The sequence below is a fragment of the Sinocyclocheilus rhinocerous genome, unplaced genomic scaffold, assembly GCF_001515625.1.
Source record: "Sinocyclocheilus rhinocerous isolate Xijiao unplaced genomic scaffold, SAMN03320098_v1.1 scaffold1808, whole genome shotgun sequence".
Classification (NCBI taxonomy): domain Eukaryota; kingdom Metazoa; phylum Chordata; class Actinopteri; order Cypriniformes; family Cyprinidae; genus Sinocyclocheilus; species Sinocyclocheilus rhinocerous.
The window spans coordinates 224,316-244,352 of record NW_015661912.1 but is presented as its reverse complement, the minus strand read 5'-3'; the positions used below and the strand labels follow the sequence as shown (position 1 = coordinate 244,352).

Here is a 20,037-nt window from a genome sequence, read left to right as displayed (position 1 = left end):
GAGGGAATCAGGGTGATGCAAACTACAAAAATACATCATCACTGCAGTGCTGTATCAGACATGTGAGCCACTTAACAGTGTGCTTCCTGTTGAGTGTCTTCACTTGACCAATACTGCACTCTGCTGCTCAGTCTGGGGGTTGTTTCATGTTCGAAAACATTGATTTGGGATTGATTTAATGTTATATTATGTTACTTTTTCTCTTTATCGTTTAAATTTTGGGACAGAGATACAACAACAGTGTTCATATAACGCATGTTGAGTCTATAGCGGGGCATGTTGTCACAGTATATGGGGTACGTTGTGAACCTCCCATTAAACAAACATTGTACTAAACTGCAGAAATATGTTATCTAACATAACAACTACATCCGAAAACACTGCTATATAACTCAAAACCTGACAACCTCTGTGTGACAACTAGCCCCGGTCTCCTGCACATTTGATCAGCAGTTGTGCGTCTCATGATCTAATGTCTGCTGCATCACAGGATCATGTGTGTGATAAAAATACACTGATCAAACATCAAATCACTGCATATGGAAGACAAATGATGCATATAATTCAATATCAGACCTCATAGCTAATATACGGTAAAACATTTTTTACTGCTTTGTAACATGTTTTGTAACTGTCTGTTCTGTAAATCTGATATTACTGACTTAATATTCAGTAATATTACTGATTTAACTGCAATGACACATGAGAACAAAACTGAATTGAGCTGAGTAACGACACTATTGTCTTTTAGAGCTGTTTTCCAGGTAATACATTTAGTTTATAAAAAACGTTGTAGGAACATTGTTTTGAAATGTTTTGTGTTTTTGTGTGTGTGTGATTATAACGTTATTTAAAGGTTACAAAAATGTTTCTTACAACATTCCACTAACTTTATTTTTTCCCAAAATATAACGTTATTTGAACATTTCGTTGCAACAGAACAACTAATAATTAGAACATTATTTAAAGGTTACAAAAAAAAATTCTTAAACATTCCACTAATTGTATTTCCACCCAAAATATAATGTTATTTGAACGTTTATTTTTAACATTCTAAGAATGTTAAAATGCACAGTTTTCTTGTTGGGATTATAAAGTTATTTAAAAGTCCCAAAAACATTTCTTAAATGTTCCACTAATTTTATTTTCTCCAGTGTTGGGGAAGTTACTTTTAAAAGTAATGCGTTACAATATTGCGTTATTCTCTAAAAAAGTAACTCTCTCAACATGAGGACAGGAGAGCTGTCAATCAATACATGCGAAAACAAAGTAACTTGTGTTACTTATTTGAAAAAGTAACAGATATTTTGTTGTAAATTTAAAAATAATGCGTTACTTTACTAGTTACTTGAAAAAGTAATCTGATTATGTAACTCGTGTTACTTGTAATGCGTTACCCCCCAACACTGATTTTCCCAACATATAATGTTATTTGAATATTTATTTTTAACATTCTAAGAATGTTAAAATGTCAGTTTTCTTGTCGTGATTAGAACGTTATTTAAAGGTTACAAAAACGTTTCTTAGAACGTTCATCAAGCACAAATGACATCACAAGGATGTTTTAAGTGCGTTGTTCTAAGAACGTTATGAGAACGTATATCAAATATTATTAAAGTTATAAGAGCGTTCCATAAACATTACTTTAAGGATGTTTTGTGCTAAGATTTATATTGCATTTGCTTCATATTTGATGATGTTTGCATCGATTCTGTCATTTTCCTGTTTATTTCCGTGAAGCTGCTTTGAAAGCGTTTTGTATAAAGTGCTACAGAAATAAATGTGACTTGAGCTGATGTTAATAAAGATCGCAGCATGTTTTCTACGTGTGTGTGTGTGATGAATCCAGAGCCGTGAGCGAGTGATAAGTAATGTGTGTAATGAGATAAAAGGTCAACATGTGCAACATTTCAGAGGTCACGACCCGTCAGATAAAGGTCACGCTTGCTTTATTTCAAGAACAATAAGCTATGTGTGTGAATGCAGGTGTGTGTTATGTCATCAGGCGTAAAGCTGAAGCTGTGTGTCATTTACGGATCAGTATGTGTGATAGTGAGATCATGTAAAGACACGAGGCATTAAAAATAGCAGCATGTTCATGCAGGCGTCTAAATACAGATGAGCTTTAAACAAGCAGATAAACCTGGAAAGAAACGCAGAGGAGCTGCTCGCAGCCGCAGGTACGGAAAATCAGCTTCTTAATGAGCTTTTAATGAAGATTAACAGTGAACTGATCTAATATCCAGGCCATGCGTGTAGTTCTGGGGTCGCCGAGTCACGATCATAACACGAACGTCTATGATTAGTCCTCAGACAAACCAACGACAACATGCTTCATGCTGAGAAGCTGCTAAACGTCTGAGATTAACACCTGACCGCTGAGAAAAACAACTTCTTATTTACATTACCTCTATCTTATCATCAAACACTGCAAATATGATCTTACTCAGTATTTTTTTCCAGTAGGAATGTCTAAAGATTCTTAAATAAAGATACATTGACTTGAACTAAACGACTGTCTTGTTTACTGAAAAAATTTATTAAGTTTTTGCTTAAAACAAGAACAAATATCTGCCAATGGGGTCAGAAATAAAATAATATAATCTCAGAATAAAATAATCTTGTTTTTCCTTTGAATTAAGTGGATTTTTCTGACCCCACAGGCAGATTTTGTCACTAAATTTTAATGCATTTTTCAGTAAACAAAGCGTGATATTTGTACTGCAAAACAATACCTTTTTTTTTTTTGCAGTGCAGAACCTAATAAACCAAAGGTGGATGATAAAGGTGCAAACAGTGTCTTATCACAGATTTACAGTTTCTATTTTTACTGCCTGCTGGTTTTGAGCAACATATTTTCAGTTGTTTTAATACGGTGCATTGGAATGAATTGTTTTCAAAGTGCAAACACAGAGTGCTGCATGTTTACAGCTTTCTGTGTATCATATGAAGCAAAAATAATGTAAATGTTTACCGTTTGCTCCGAGGAGCTTTTAATGGGATGTAACTTTAGGCTGAATTCACTGCAAAATATGATTTTATTACTCAGTATTTTTGTCTAGTTTTCCATGATAAATACCTAAACATTATTAAATCAAGATACATTTACTTGAGATGCAAAATGACTTAAGATAAAAAGTCTTGTTTTCTGAAAAAAAAAAAAATCAATATTAAGCAAATTTGTTCAAAACATGAAAAAATGTCTGCCAATTGGGTAAGAAAAATAAACTTCAAAAGGAAAACACCCATACACCAAAAATAGGGATGAGTAAATGTTGCTTTTCTCCAAAAGGTGCTGAAGTCTTCTGAAGCGCATTTCTTGAGAATCTTTCTCCCACGACTGTCTGGCCTGTTAAAACAGCATGCAGTTATTAATATAGACATTTGCTGATAAAGTGAACCTCAGATTCCAGTGTAAATTATACTTAATTTATAAAAATAGAGATTTTTGCAAAACAGGGCAACAGGGAGACTCAAGATTTCAGGGGAAAAAAAAAAAAAAAACATTTCTAATTATATAGTAGATGCTTTTCTGGAACACTGTAAAGTATGTTCCTTGCTGATTTTTCTTCAAATGTGACATGTGAATGTATTTTAATCGATTGAAAAATATGGAGAGCAAAATATATTTTTAAATTGTTTTAAAATATATATTTATATTTTTTTTAAATATACAAAATATGGCCAAAAATATATTGGAAGAAAATATATTTTCGTAAATATATTTTAGCAATTGTTTTGGCCATTTTTTGTATATTTTACCATATGGGCAAGATTATTTTTTTGACCTCATTGGCAGATATTTGTTCTTGTTTTAAGCATAAGCTCATTTAATTTTGCTACATTTTTCAGAAAACAAGACTTAATATCTTAATTAATTTAGCTTTTTAAGAAAACGTGTCTTTATTTTACAATGTTTAGATATTTTACCTGGAAAACACCGAATAGAGTATGAGTGTGTGTGTGTGTGTGTGTGTGTGAGTGAGTGAGTGTCTGTGTGTGTGTGTGTGTGTGTGTGTGGTTCACATACGGTTTGTCTGTTCCTCAGCATCAGTTCCCATCATGAAGGCAGACCGGATCGGCGTTGACATTCCCGTGTACGACCTCTCACTGATCCGACAGATGTGGGAGGGACGCGTGAAGAAGTACAAAACGCGTCAGAAGAAGGAGGCAGAGCGGATCAGTAAAAGTGCTCTGGACAAGTGAGGATGAGGAGCCTGCAGTCCAGAATCCAGAGCAGGACTGTTCAGTTCTGACCTAAACTAAACACACAAACACACCTGATGCAGATGTGCTTGATTAGGACTGGAACTAAACTCTGGTCACGGCCTTCAGGAAAGCAACTGAACAGCCCTGCTCTAGAGAAACTGCTTATGATCCCATTAAAAAGCAAACTATTAGTTGAGCAGATATTTGTTTGCAGGGTGAATCAGCAGTGGCAGTATCGCATCGCGTGCAGAAAGCTGAAGAGCGCTGAGGTCACAGCGCTGCAGTGTTACCTGGAGAGATCCACGCTCGGCGAACTACAAATCCTGCCCACCGAGAATAAAGGTGATGCACAATATAAATACTTCTAGTGATTGTCACCTGATGAAATGGATATTCGGAGGAATTTCAAAATAATCAAGCCTAAACTCTAATACTCAATACACGGGATACTCAAGTGCTTTTTTGCTCGCGGAGCCCCTTTGATATAAAATATTTACCCCCTTTTTGAGATTTATAATTTAAGAGCATATTTGCACATCATGACATGAAGGTAAACATAAAATATTTAATCATTTTAGTGTTTCATTTTATATTTTATTATTGATTTGAATAAAATATTTGTATTTATTTTAATATCACATATTACGTTTTTTTTGATGTTGGTAAATATCACATTACATGTAGGTAAACAAAATATTTAATCTTTTTAAGTAAATGTTTAAATTTTTATTATTGTTGTTTTAAGTTTAAATACGTTTTTTATTTATTTTGTTTTAATACATTTTTAGTTCTCTGATGTTGGTTAAAGATCACATGAGATAGATAAACAAAATATTTAATCTTTTTTTTTTTAGTAAGAGTTTTCTTTGTTTGTAAACTTAAATAATATTGTGGCATAATATCTTTTACATTTTTCCACAGATTTTTTTTCTAGTGTACATTTTAGTTGATGTTCTAGCATATGCAATAAATTTCCTATTTCCTTGTTTTTAATGTTTATTGTACAAATATGCGTGTTTAATTGTCATTCGTCTAAATCTCCTGAAACAATATTCCTGTTGAGACTCAGAATCTGACCTCTGTGTGTGTCTCTCATCCAGACAATGATGCAGACAACAAGAAGTTCATTTTTGAGCTGAATGGAAAAAAATGGACGGTAACCACCTGAAAAAGCTTTATCGAAGATGTTTTTCAAATGCATTTGTGATCCAACTATGATTGTGATCTGCAGAAATTACCTGAAGATTCTCTTTGGGTTTGAGACTTTAGTCTTTGCAACTTTACAGATCTTCTTTATGCACCAAGAGCTTGTAACACTCCAAAGAGAAAGGAAAAATTGAAATCGCATCATATGACCCCTTTAAATACTAAAATCATAACTCCACATCTCAGAAATCCAATGCAAACGTCTCATCTTTCACAGGGAAACTGATCAACCTCAAGGAATTACGTGTGAATTATAATAAACTGTTAAGCATTCCACCTGAACTCGGAGAATGTGAGAATCTGGAACGATTAGAGATGACGGCGAACGGAAACCTGGCCGAGCTTCCCTTTGAGGTGCGACAGCATATAAAATGTGTTCTTATGCATGCATTACTTTACTAAACACGCCTTTTTGTTTGCATTATTCCTTTTTCAGCTGAGCAATCTCAAAAAACTGAAGCACTTGGACATGGCAGAGAATCAGTTTGCCAGTGTTCTGGTCTGCGTGCTTCGCATGGAAAGCCTGAAGTGTTTGGATATCAGTAACAACAGACTCAAAGACCTGCCGGAGGACATCGACAGGTGTGTGTTTGCAGTGTTTCTGTTCATCATCATCTGTTCATCATGTGCCTGAAGCTGAATCTGCTCCTCATCAGGCTCGAGGCATTAGAGACGCTGTTCCTTCACAGAAACAAAGTGCGACACGTGCCGATGACCGTGACGAAGCTCATCCATCTGAAGATGCTGGTCATCAGCGCAGACGAGCTGTACAGCATTCCGTCTCAATTAATCGACAACCCTAATATCAAGTAAGTGCGAACTCTACAGAGCCACTAATGGTGATGGAAAAATGAGATGGGAGGAAAAATTATATTTCGATGCTTTTGCATTCTCTTGCAAATCTGCGTTTCCCCAAGAAACTTTGCGTTTACTTGCAAAACCTGTGCACTCTCTCCCAAAACTAGTGCGTTCCCCTGAGAAACCTTGGGCCTCATTTATAAAATGTGCGTACGCACAGATTTGATCTTAGAGTGTGCGTACTCTAAAATCCACGGCAACGTTCATATTTATAAAAACGCTCTTTGACGTAAAGTACTTACCGTCACGTCAGGGTCTGAGCACCCTGTTGAAAAAAACAGCATTTGCTGGTTATGTATGTTTTGAAGCTGGGATGCTGGTTTGAGCTGGTTTAAGCTGGTTTTGTTTTTATTTCTGCTGCTTTGCTTCGGTGAAAATGAATAGAGACATCAGCCTTAAACTTTGTTTTTGTCATTTACATCAGTTATATTTGTATAAAATATGTTATATATATTTGTGTCGGCACATTAATGAGCAGCATTAGTAAACTGTGTAAATATAAATAAATGTCAAATCACATGCAGGTTTTTTCAGACCGGAGACCATAATTGTGTAATAATTAATTTTATTATGATATGAAACATCCAATTTTTATTTCAATAATTTTTTTTTTTTTTTTTACGTTTTGCAAGAATTTCTTAATTCTAAACTTTTTATTAGTTGTCATACCAAGTGATTTTAAAAGTATGGCTCACTTTTTATAAGATGACTGAAAATTTAACTTGAATTCATAGTTTATTCTTACTTTTGGAAACCTAGTTTTATTATTATTATTATTATTATTTTTTTTCTTTGTGCTCGTCATTCTCAAGCATAGAAAGTCGGATATTGGTGTGTGCTCTTTATATGCTAATGATATTAATTAGGGGGCGTTTACAAGGCGGAGACCTGACACCAGTCAGCTGCGCACAATTTCAAGATCATTTGTGATTTATAAATGTCACATCTGGAAGAGAGGCGTACGCATGTGTTTTTGTGCGCACGTTCGTTTTCTCTGAATCGCACTTTTGAGAAATGATCAAATTTAGGACGGTTTATACGCAACGTTTTATAAATGAGGCCCCTTGTGTTCGCTCACAAAACTACTGCGGTCCTCCAAGAAACTTTGCATTCGCGTTCTCTTGCAAAACTATTGCATTCCCCGAAAACTCGCGATTGGTTGCAAAAACATTTGCGTTCCCCAGAGAAACTTTGCGATCGCGTCTCATTTATAAAACTCTGTAGATTTCATCCTAAAAGTGTACGTAGGCACAAAAGCTAGATTTTGCATACGCTTAAAAGTTTTCAGATTTATAAAACCATGAGTACGCCAGAAACTGCGAAAAATCTCTTTATAAATCCCAGTTTTGGGAAGATTGTGCGTATGTGCATCTCCATCCCGACTCCTCCCCGAAATCACCTTATATGGAGCTTACAACGCCTAGTTTTATTATGCATAACACCTCATCTGCATATCATTTACATGCATATTCCATCCACGTGACACCATGTTTAACCCCATCAAATGTATTAAGGAAATATGAGATACAGACTATAAATGCCATTTGTGCCATACACATTAATTTTTATTGCTAAAAACCATCCGGTATCCTTGTTATGTTTTAGAATAAATATATCAAAATATCCATAAAAACTGTTTAAAATAGTTCTCAGAAAAATAATTTAGAATAGAGTTGATCTCATTCATTTCCACTGGCCCAATAATATTTCAATTGTTTTACAAAATTCAAATTAAATTAAATTAATGCAGTTTTGCTGATAAGGTGAACATCTTTTAGCGGAAAAATATAGGCCTATATTTATTGCAGTGTAAATACAATTATCTGACTCTGCGCGTCATCGGAAACGTGCAAATCTTACTGTTTTCTTCAAGTTGTATCCTTCAAATACAGTGGCATTTTTCATAATGTTGTGGAGATGCTTCACGGTTGTACAGTAAGCTATTATCATTGCTCCTATTCAAACCAGACAATAAACCGTTCCACCGAATCCAGAAGTGTCTGCCATAATATCGAAGCAAGTGCGCATCATTGATCATTGTTCTCACTAAAAATATTTTCTCATAACATGAGATGTGCAGTTTAGTTTAAAGATCAATTATTGTGCACCTATAGCACTCCTCGCTGTCAGTAAAACATGTATACCACAGGAAAAGTAATCAAGCGCATCCACTACAAATAGGCTATGTCTAAATTCATATAATTTTGGTTTAACTTCTGCGTGATGACTTTGTGTCATTTCAGTGCTTATCTCCATTAATGAGAGTGGAATATTTAATGTAAATGTATATGATGAAATTAAAAGTTTAAAATCGTTGTTTACTTCATTACTTTTCTCTCTCCAGGAAAAAAAAGTCAGTATGTCAAGTTTGTTTTTTATAAATCCCACCTTTTCCAAGTGGCGTACGCCTCTTTCAGGGCAGGTTTTGTGCGTACGCAACAGTTATAACCAGTGTTGGGGAAAGTTACTTTTAAAAGTAATGCATTACAATATTGCGTAACTAATTGCGTTACTTTTTATGGAAAGTAATGCGTTATATTACTTTTGCGTTACTTTTGCGTTACTTTTTAAATATAAGCAGGGCTTGATTGTTTTTAATATAAGAAGTTCTATTTATAGCTAATATAAAAGAAAATGGGATTAGATACATTTGTGTTATTTAACATATTTAATTATTGCAGGTTTGCGTCATATTCTGAGTTTGCATTTCACTGTTTTAATTCATTTTGATGAATACTAAATCTGTTTTTTTGTGAGTGGGATGAATTAATTCACATTCACATTTAGTCTAGAACTACATCATGTTCACACAGCGCACACAATTCCTCTGCACTTCTGATTTCTCCCAATATGGGGACAGGAGACTTGTCAGTCAATAAATGGGAAAACAAAGTAACTGGCATTACTTTTTTGAAAAAGTAACTCAGATATTTTCTTGTAAATTAAAAAAGTAATGCGTTACTTTACTAGTTACTTGAAAAAAGTAATCTGATTACGTAACTCGCTTGTAATGAGTTACCCCCAACAGTGGTTATAAATGAGGCCATGAAAGGCATCACAGTACGCGTCTCATTCTGTGTTTTTATCTTTAGAATCTGAGTGTAAAACACCATGCTGCTCTCCAAACCCCTGAAAAGACTTTCTAAAGCAGCGCTGATCTACAGTACACTGTCTTTCTGTTCCAGATTAATCCGATTATACCACAATCCAATAAACACTGAGAATGAGGACATGAGCACGGACTCAGAAGCTCAGGACGGGCGTGACAAGGAGTTCATGAAGACATACATCGAGACCCTTCAAGACAGAGGTGAGAATGATGATAAATCCATCCATTTAAATTAAATATGAATTTTATATATATATATATATATATATATAAGCAGTGTAGGTTAAAAATAATAAATAATTATAATTAATTATTTTGCAATTTATAATTAAAAAATAAAAAAAATCAGTTCAGTAAATTCCTCTTCCTGTCATTATAATTAACATTTCAGTTCAGCTTCTTGTTAGTTGCGGCCAATTCGATTCAGATTCACATTTATTCATTGAAAAGAATCCATTTCTAAAATTTTGCCCAAACGTGCTGATTTTCTGAAGCTGTAAAATCAAACAAATATTACTGGAGCACTTTTTACAAGAACATAATATTTGAGTCTTTCTACTTGAAAATTGCATGTTTAATTTAATGTTACACTTTCTGTTTCTTTGTAATTACCGGTGAAATTTACTAGCAGTTTCAAAGTAAATGCAAAACCTTTTTTTTTTTTTTTTTTCAGTGCATCATTCAGTACACACTGATAACATCATACAGAACTTTAAATACAGCGCTTCATTTGGAAAACGGTTTGTGCATCATTTGCAGATATTAAGCTTTAGCTAATGGTTCCTCAAATGACTCTTTTTCAGAGACTCAGCCGTCATACACCACTAAAGTCTCCCTGAGCTGCCTGCTGTAGAAGCGCATGAACGTCTGCTTCACGACTGTAAATATGACACGGATTGATATCAGTGTGTTTTAAACGCTTCCACTGGAGTCTGTTTATTAGTTTTCTCATTCCAAGAAATTTGTTTCACAGCATGACGTTGAACCTTTTTCTGTCTTGAAATCGATATTTTATAAGAGTGCCGTTTTAATTCATTTCAGTTAAATAAATTAAATTTCCAATTTCCTATTTTGCCTTCAGCCATAAATACGACACGTGCATTTCTCTGTCGATGGGAAACAATATAAATCCAATCCTGGAATATGAAGTGGTTTATTGAAACATTGATCAATTAATATCTCAACGAACATTTGTAACAAACATGCTTAATGTGCATCGATAAAATCTCTTCAATAAAGTCTTCAAGGAATTAATGCATAGACATGAAGAATGGCACCTAGAGCCGAAACAAAGTGCGGAAAACACCTAAAGTAACTTTAGTGGGGTTAAGAGCTTCTGGAGTCAGTGTGCATTGATCTACAGCACCGATTGCATAAATAGAATTACATCTACATTTCTGCTTTGACATCATTTTCAAGTATGCATCATATTCAGGTCGCCAGAATTGGGAACGTTTCCTCTGCTCTGTGCTGCTCAAAAACATTAATTTAGTGCACGATAAAGCAGAAATCATCATGGATTTAGGCTGTTATTGCTGCAGTGTGTTACATGATAAAATGCAATCAATCAGATAATCTGCTGCTAATTGAGTCGTGACGCATAATGAACTTCCGAGAATTTTTTACTCCGCTTTTAACATGCAAAAAATAAATTTTTTTAATTAAATTAAATTAAATAACACGGAAGTCAGTAAGAGGAAGCAACGATAAATCCGTAAAGCCGTTTTAAAAACATTTGATTCGGTCCTCTGCAAATTATTTCAGGCAACACAGAAACATTAAATGCCTTACAGGAAGAGTTCAGCCAAAAATGAAAATGTGCTCACTCTCAGTTCATCCGAGGTGTATTCAGTTTTTGTCTTCTCCAGATGTTAACTGATGGACTGGAGTGCTGTGGATTACTTGTGGATTATTGTGATGTTTTTATCAGCTGTTTGGACTCTCATTCTGACGGCACCCATTCACTTGCAGTGAGACACTGATGCAATGCTACATTTCTACAAACCTGATGAAGAAACAAACTCATCCTGATCTGAGGATGAACCGAGAGTGAGCACATTTTCAGTTTTGGCTGAACTCTTCCTGTAAATCAAGTCTGTGTGTAATTGTGAGGTAGCAGCTCTGTGTTGAGTAGCTGGTGCTCATATATGAGTTACAGATTAAATACTATTTTCTTCGTAATAATTCATCTATCAAAGCCGCACCTGACCTAAAGACAGTGCGCTTATGTCTGTTTTGTGCCGTTTATCGATAAAAGAAAGACGCTGCGCTCTGGCTGTACATGCCCTGCATGTTTAAATGCTCTTAACTATGACATTATTAATACTGCAGTCTGTACAAGATTAACGCAGAGGTTAAAGTTCATCAGTAATACAGTAAAAGACTACAGTTTACATTCAGATACACGAACTACACTGCGAAAATCATTTTTGTCGTTTTCCAGTACAAATGTCTGAAGATTTTTAAATTAAGACACATTTACTTGTGAAGCAAAATTACTTAAGATATTGTTTAATGAAAAATGTATCAAAATGAAGTGAGTTTATGCTTAAAACAAGATTATAAAACGGATAGTTCCGGTGCTTGATTCTGATTGGCTGAGCCACGTTCAAAGCTGTTGTAAATGACTCTACAAAGTAACATACGCCTTTGTTTACGTTTGTCTGTTGCTCGGCAACCACTTTGTTGCAACCACAACTGTTTCTGAGGAGCTACATTGTTTGGTGGAAGAATACTGTTTTTATTAATATCATTACACTTTATTTGCTCTGTTTTATTTTGTGAAACCTTACTACATATATGGAATAACCGTTTTATAAAAGCAATAAGCCCCGTGAAGCCGTGGTTTACAGAGAATTTATAACAGCTAAGGGGCGTTGTTAGGCACGACCAGAAGCCCTTAGCTGTTATAAATTCACTGTAAACCATGGCTTCACGGGGCTTAATGCTTTAACAAATAGCTGCCAAAAATCCAAAAGGAAAACAAGATTATTTTTCTGACCCATTAGCAGACATTTATTCTTGTTCTAAGCATAAACTGTCCGGAAAACAAGACTTCATAGTTCATATCTTAAGTCATTTTGCTTCTCTGTTTAGAGATTTGTACTGAAAAATACGGAAGAACTTGATTTTCTGCAGTGCAAGCCAAAATATGTAGAAGGCACATTCTCTTTCAAAGACCGAAGGATAAAAAAAATAAAAAATACAGACGTTTAGACATTCAATAAAAAGCTTTGTCAGACACACTGCTGGAATAAAACCCAAACCAGCAGCTTATAAACTGCTGTCCTGTAAAAGAGGCTCGTTGTCTTCGTCGCTCACAGGAACCGATCCGTTCTCCGTGACGGCACTCGCAGGCTCCGTCATCACACGCGTGTTGCACGTCTTCACCGCCGGAGCGTGTTGAGCCGGAATGAACACCGCCACCAGCAGAGCCAGAAGAACCAAACACGCTCCGAACAGGAATGGAGGACCTGGAATAACAGACTTCTGAAAGACAAAAGACAAGCACTGTACAGAAAGACACAGAAACAAACACTTCATACGGAGTGATTTCTGACCTCTTCAGGGTCCGGCGTGACGGGGTTCGGCTCCACGGGGCTCAGCTCCTTCAGTTCCACATTGAAGAGGAAGAATATGAATCCGAACAGAGCCGGGCCGACGCACACACACACACACACACAGAGACACACAGAGACACACACACGCACACACGCACAAGCATATCATGTTAGGTGTGTGCATTGCAAAAAAAGGATGAAAAAACAAAAAAAAATGATTGGTGTGCATGATTTATATATACTGGAAAACAGATATGCATCTATTTTGTTTAACATAAAAAAAAACTAAAAATAAATCATGTAAAATAAAATAAATCATACATGCAAAAAATGATTTTCTTAGTATTTCTGTTTTGTTTTCCAGTACTATTCTTAAATCAAGATATAATTACATGAGAAGCACAATGACTTAAGATATTAAGGCTTGTTTTCTGAGAAATGTATTACATGTGAGTTTTCTTAATATGAGAGGAACTATCTGCCAATGGGGAATTTTTTTTTTGTTAAATCTTGTTTTCTTGTTGGAATTAAGATTTGATTTCTTTCCCCATTGGCAGATTTTTTTTTTCTTGTTTCAACTTCAAAGTACATTTTTCAGAAAACTAGACTTAAAGGGATAGTTCACCCAAAAATGAAAATTAGCCCATGATTTACTCGCCCTCAAGCCATCCTAGATGTGTATGACTCTCTACTTTCAGACGAATCCAGTCAGAGTTATATTAAATAATGTCCAGGCTAATCCATGCTTTATAATGGGAGTGGATGGTAGCCCAACATTTGAAGTCCAAACAATTGCATCCATCCATTATAAAAGAAGTCCACACGGCTCCGGGGGGTTAATAAAGGCCTTCGGAAGCGACGCGATGTGTTTGTGTAAGAAAAATTGGACATTATTTAATATAACTCCGATTGTATTCGTCTGAAAGTAGAATGTCATACACACCTAGGATAGCTTGAGGGTGAGTAAATCATGGGGTAATGTTCATTTTTGGGTGAACTATCCCTTTAATCTCTTACATAATTGTGCTTCACATAAAAGTCATTTTTGCAGTGCACGTTTTCCAAATCGCGATTATTGTCCTTTTAGAAATTTCTTTTAACATACTGCACTTTCACAAAAGCACAAATTGAGAGAACGTCAACGTGCATGGTTTATTCGACCTCATCTAGTTCCCTGATGTATTATATTTATTATATAAAATAACACACTCTTTACATCACAAGAAGAAGCTTCTCTCAAAAGCAGAACTAGTGAAATTACAAACATTAACTCCAACAACAAAAATTTAGCGTACATTTATTCATCATCTACGATTGCAATATTTATTTCTCTGACCCCACTGACAGATTTTTTCTTCTTCTTTTAATCATATATTCGTCTCATTTTCATGCATTTTTCAGAAAACAAAAGTTAATATCTTAAGTCACGTTGCTTCAAGTAAATGCATCTTGATTTGGGACCCTGGAGCACAAAAGCAGTGTCATCTAGTTCCCTGATGTATTATATTTATTATATAAAATAACACACTCTTTACATCACAAGAGGAAGCTTTTCTCAAAAGCAGAACCAGTGAAATTACAAACATTAACTCCAACAACAAAAATTTAGCGTACATTTATTCATCATCTACGATTGCAATATTTATTTCTCTGACCCCACTGACAGATTTTTTCTTCTTTTTTAATCATATATTCGTCTCACAATGGAAAGCTGATTTATTCAGCTTTCAGATGATGTATACATCTCAATTTCGAAAAATTGACCCTTATGACTGGTTTTGTGCTCCAGGGTCACATTTAAGAATCTTTAGACATTTGCACTGGGAAACAAGACAAAAGCCCAGAGGAAGATCATGATTTTGTGCAGTATTGATGAGCATGTCGCTGTGTTTCGTCTCTTACCCTGCTGGTCGTGATCCGTGCAGCGGGACACCAGCGCGCTCACAGAAGGAAAGGTGATGCTGGACATGGCAGCGACGGCACCGGCTGCCCACATCATCCTGCGCTCAACAAACACAGAGTTACTTTAAACCCCGCGACTCACAACAGAGCTCACTTTCCATTCCATCCTCCTCACCATGGTTCAGAGCCGAAGCCGTACCAAGCCAGCTGGAACAACTGAAATCCCAGTCCCAGCAGAACGGTGCTTTTATTCCCAATCTTCTTCATCAGAAAGCTTAACAGTAACGTCTGCAAATGCAAACGATGATCAAGGATTCCAAAAACAGCTGTATATCATCTCAGAAATGAGTGTCTGGAGCTGAAGGTCCGTACCTGTGCTACAATGGACAGGATTCCCACCATCGCAATAAACGCTGCAATCGCTTCTGACGAGAAGTTAATGACCTGAAATATAACGCACAGCTTCTAACGCCAGTCACGTTTATTTCTTTAGCACTCTATGCGATATAGATTGGGTCAGCTTCAGTGTTAATAACAGTCGCAAATTCATTAATTATGAAAGGAATTCAATTTCAGCTGCTCTACAGAAGACAAAAGCGTCATTATTCATATCAATTCATCTCAAGGAAGGTCATGCACTTCAAAAAAAAAAAAAAGTCTTGTTTTTCAGTGTAAATACCTCTGAAATCAAGATGCATTCACTGATAACTGATAGATTCCCACCATCGCAATAAACGCTGCAATCGCTTCTGACGAGAAGTTAATGACCTGAAATATAACGCACAGCTTCTAACGCCAGTCACGTTTATTTCTTTAGCACTCTATGCGATATAGATTGGGTCAGCTTCAGTGTTAATAACAGTCGCAAATTCATTAATTATGAAAGGAATTCAATTTCAGCTGCTCTACAGAAGACAAAAGCGTCATTATTCATATCAATTCATCTCAAGGAAGGTCATGCACTGCAAAAAAAAAAAAAAAAGTCTTGTTTTTCAGTGTAAATACCTCTGAAATCAAGATGCATTCACTGATAACTGATATTAAGTCTTGTTTTCTGAAAATCATCTAAATTAAGTGAGTTTATGCTTAAAACAGGAAAAAATTAAATTGTCAATGGGGTCAGAAAAACAAACTTAATCCAAAGGGATTTTTCAGAAAACAAGACTAAATATCATAAGTCATATGTGACCCTGGATCACAAAACCAGTCATAAGGGTCAATTTTTCGAAATTAAGATTTATACATCATCTGAAAGCTGAATAAATAAGCTTTCCATTGATGTATGGTTTGTTAGGATAGGACAATATTTGGCTGAGATACAACTATTTTAAAATCTGGAATCTGAGGGTGCAAAAAAAATCAAAATATTGAGAAAATCATCTTTAAAGTTGTTCAAATGAAGTTCTTAGCAATGCATATTACTAATCAAAAATTAAGTTTTGATATATTTACGGTAGGAAATGTACAAAATATCTTCACGGAACATGATCTTTACTTAATATCCTAATGATTTTTGGCATAAAAGAAAAATGTATAATTTTGACCCATACAATGTATTGTTGGCTATTGCTACAAATATACCCCAGCGACTTAAGACTGCTTTTGTGCTGCAGGGTCACATTTTGCGTCTCCAGTAAATGTATCTTGATTTAAGAATGTTTGGATATTTGTACTGGAGAACAAGACAGAAATATTGAGGAAGAGCATCAGTTTTTACAAGTCCACATCTGATCCTACATTGATTTCCTGTTAGATTCCCTGTTTTACTCTGACATACAGCACACTGCAGAAGTGAAATGGGTTGTGAGCAGCGTTTCGTAACACGTACCTGTCCTAAATAGAGGAAGAAGCTGGAATACTGTCCGGCCTCGGGCAGATACGACAGGAACACGGTGACACAGATCAGCAGCACTGTGGAGTCTTTACCCACCTTCCTCAGAGACTAACACACACACACACACACACAAAACACTTTCACAACAACTGACAGCATCTGCACATCTTTTCTCGTCTATGTTGGATTACTGTGACAATATCTATATGTATGTGGCTAATCATTGGGCCTTCATTCCCAAGTTTTTTTATCTTTTAAATATTCCAAAAGGCCACACCAATATGTTATTCATAATTACGAGATAAATGATGCCTTAAAGAGTTGGTCTTGTTAAATGAATTTAATTGGTGCTTTGTTACTTTTGATATGAATCAAAATCCCAGCTTTCAAATTCTGTCAGTTTTATCAGGAAATGTAAACAATAAATGTGTTTTTGTGGCTCTTTAATGTGTGGTGTCAGATCCTCTTTACTACTAGTTATAGCAGCAAATAAACACGAATGAACATCAGAAGAATCAGAACAACTCGCTGAAATCAATCATGAATCACGTAATCCATCAATCAGTGATTCAACCGCAGAAAGACGTCAGTAAATCAGCTTGAAATTAAAATGTTCTTTTATTCCGAAAACTGAAAATAAAGCTTATTTAATAATCAAATGCAATTAATTATCAACACTCAGCTGGATACAAACATTTAAATTGCACATTTTTATAAGGGTCACAATTAATTAATCAAATGCATTTAATTATCAACACTCGGCTGTATACAAACACTTAAATTGCACATAAGGCAGTTTTTATATTTTTTAAATGATATAATGATGTTTTAGTTGTTGAAATACAAACAATTAAACTAAAGAGTACTAACAGGTTAGTTAAAAATATAATGAATATGTAATATAGTGCATATATTTGTTACTTTTGCAATGAAACAAAGTCCCAGCTTTCAAATTCTGTCAGTTTTATCATGAAATTTAAACAATAAATGTGTTTTTGTGGCTTTTTAATGTGTGGTGTCAGATCCTCTTTACTACTAGTTATAGCAGCAAATAAACACGAATGAACATCAGAAGAATCAGAACAATTCACCGAAATGAATCATGAATCACGTAATCCATCAATCAGTGATTCAACCACAGAAAGATGTCAATAAAACAGCCTCTGATCAATAATGTCGCATTTACATCAGGAAAAACATTAAAAGACCATAAACTTGATAGTTAGCTAGAAAAAAAAGCATTTTGATAAATATATGCACTATATTACATATTCATTATTTTTTTAACTAACCTGTTAGTACTCTTTAGTTTAATTGTTTGTATTTCAACAACTAAAACGTCATTATATCATTTAAAAAATATAAAAACTGCCTTATGTGCAATTTAAGTGTTTGTATACAGCCGAGTGTTGATAATTAAATGCATTCAATATTTAGATTTTTTTGCACCCTCAGATTCCAGATTTTCAAATATTGTCCTATCCTAACAAACCATACATCAATGGAAAGCTAATTTATTCAGTTTTCATATGATGTATAAATCTCAATTTTGAAAAATTGACACTTAAGAGGTCACCAGGGTCACAATTGATTATTAAATCAACTTTATTTTCAGTTTTCGGAATAAAAGAATGTTAATTTCAGTGTAAAGCATTAATGTTGGTGCATCACTAGACTAAACTAAAGGTATCCCTCAATAGCTAGCATTCAAGACAGAGTATATAAAACCATAAAATATGTAACTCACAGCGAAAGGATCCGCCTGCTCCCAGGAGATAGGCAAACCCCACGACGACATGCACATTTTGTCCGGCAGGGACTCGGGCACCACCAGCAGAACGAACAGAATATCAGCCACAGCGATGATGGTGGCCAGAAGAACCACCAGACTGTCTCCATACCGCAGGGACAGGAACGCTCCTATAGCCGGACTCGTCACTAAACTCGCCGCAAATGTCGCAGAAACCTGAAACCCAAGACCAACAGGACGGTGCAGAGAGACAATACTGTGAGCAGGATGTGATCGCGAGACAAAAGAAGCATCTAAAACCACACTGATTATGACACCGATCTGCATCATATCCACTGAAGGAAATCCAACACTTGTTTCTTACTCATTTTGGTGCTGGTGATTCCTAAAATAGTGTCTGTTTTGCTGGAGAGACTCACACGTTCTCACTAAATATGATGCATTTCATAGCATTTTTTTTTTGCAATAATTTGTGTGGTGAATTAGTCTTGTATTCTCCCTTAATCAGCAGAAAAACACCACAAACACATGATTCCTGTCTGCATCTGAGCCAGATTATCACTATTTGTGACCCTGGAGCACAAAACCAGTCATAAGGGTCAATTTTGTGAAATTGAGATGTATGCATCAGCTGAAAGCTGAATAAATAGCTTTCCATTGATGTATGGTTTGTTAGGATTGGACAATATTTGGCTGAGATACAACTATTTGAAAATCTGGAATCTGAGGGTGCAAAAAAATCTAAATATTGAGAAAATCATCTTTAAAGTTGTCCAAATGAAGTTCTTAGCAATGCATATTACTAATCAAAAATTAAGTTTTGATATATTTACGGTAGGAAATTTACTAAATATCTTCATGGAACATGATCTTTACTTAATATCCTAATGATTTTTGGCATAAAAGAAAAATCTATAATTTTGACCCATGCAATGTATTGTTGGCTATTGCTACAAATATACCCCAGCGACTTAACACTGCTTTTGTGCTGCAGGGTCACATTTGATCAATTCTCAGCCCATTTTCACATGTGTGACACTATTTCATGCCTGATCCTGATTTCATAGACAGAAGAAAATGCGAACATTATCCTGATGATCAAAGAGCAGCAGAAAATTGCAAATTTTGTGTTTAAAAAAAGCTATTTTGTGAAGTTATTGGACATTAAAGGGAGCATTTGAACATATTTTCCACTCCTTTGCAGATTAAATACATATTTTTATCATTAAAACCAAAACTTTTTGACATTTGACAGCTTTCATTATATTGCGGATGCATAATTTGAAAAATGTGAAATTTTCATTCTTATTTTTGTGAAAAAAAAAAGGGTTACTTGACGGAAAGTTTTTATTGATTTTTTTAACTCAGCATCATAAAATTGGGTAATATTAGGCCTTTTTTGCATATAAAACATTACAGAGTAGCTGGAATCATATGAGACCTCTGGATTTATATATTGACATCTGATGGATGATATAAAATACAATTTAATAAATGCAAAGATTGCAGAATTTTAAAGAACATTTTAAATTTTTTAACTCAATACAGTTAGCAGATATATATATATATTTTTTTTATTTAGTAGAAATGTTGTATATATATATATATA

At 35.0% G+C, this 20,037-nt stretch overlaps 2 protein-coding genes across 2 annotated transcripts in view; one reads left to right on the top strand and one right to left on the bottom strand.

Annotated features, from left to right (window-relative positions):
- Window positions 1-2,112: 2,112 nt before the first annotated feature.
- Window positions 2,113-11,218, top strand: LOC107726878 (leucine-rich repeat-containing protein 2). The gene is given in 10 exon segments (XM_074560132.1): window positions 2,113-2,180; window positions 4,049-4,202; window positions 4,424-4,551; window positions 5,310-5,365; window positions 5,441-5,477; window positions 5,534-5,769; window positions 5,852-5,997; window positions 6,072-6,224; window positions 9,459-9,583; window positions 10,186-11,218. Coding segments are annotated over 9 exon segments (1,071 nt in total). The 5' UTR covers window positions 2,113-2,180; window positions 4,049-4,062; the 3' UTR covers window positions 10,236-11,218.
- Window positions 11,219-12,263: 1,045 nt separating this feature from the next.
- Window positions 12,264-20,037, bottom strand: part of mfsd14bb (major facilitator superfamily domain containing 14Bb) — a 12,199-nt gene continuing 4,425 nt past the window's right edge. Inside the window, exons 5-11 of the mRNA XM_016536564.1 lie at window positions 18,426-18,644; window positions 16,673-16,786; window positions 15,217-15,288; window positions 15,020-15,132; window positions 14,812-14,942; window positions 12,943-13,058; window positions 12,264-12,871 (exon numbers count right to left, since the gene is read on the bottom strand). Coding sequence (XP_016392050.1) covers window positions 12,656-12,871; window positions 12,943-13,058; window positions 14,812-14,942; window positions 15,020-15,132; window positions 15,217-15,288; window positions 16,673-16,786; window positions 18,426-18,644 — 981 coding nt within the window. The 3' untranslated portion in view covers window positions 12,264-12,655. The remainder of the gene's footprint in view (window positions 12,872-12,942; window positions 13,059-14,811; window positions 14,943-15,019; window positions 15,133-15,216; window positions 15,289-16,672; window positions 16,787-18,425; window positions 18,645-20,037) is intronic.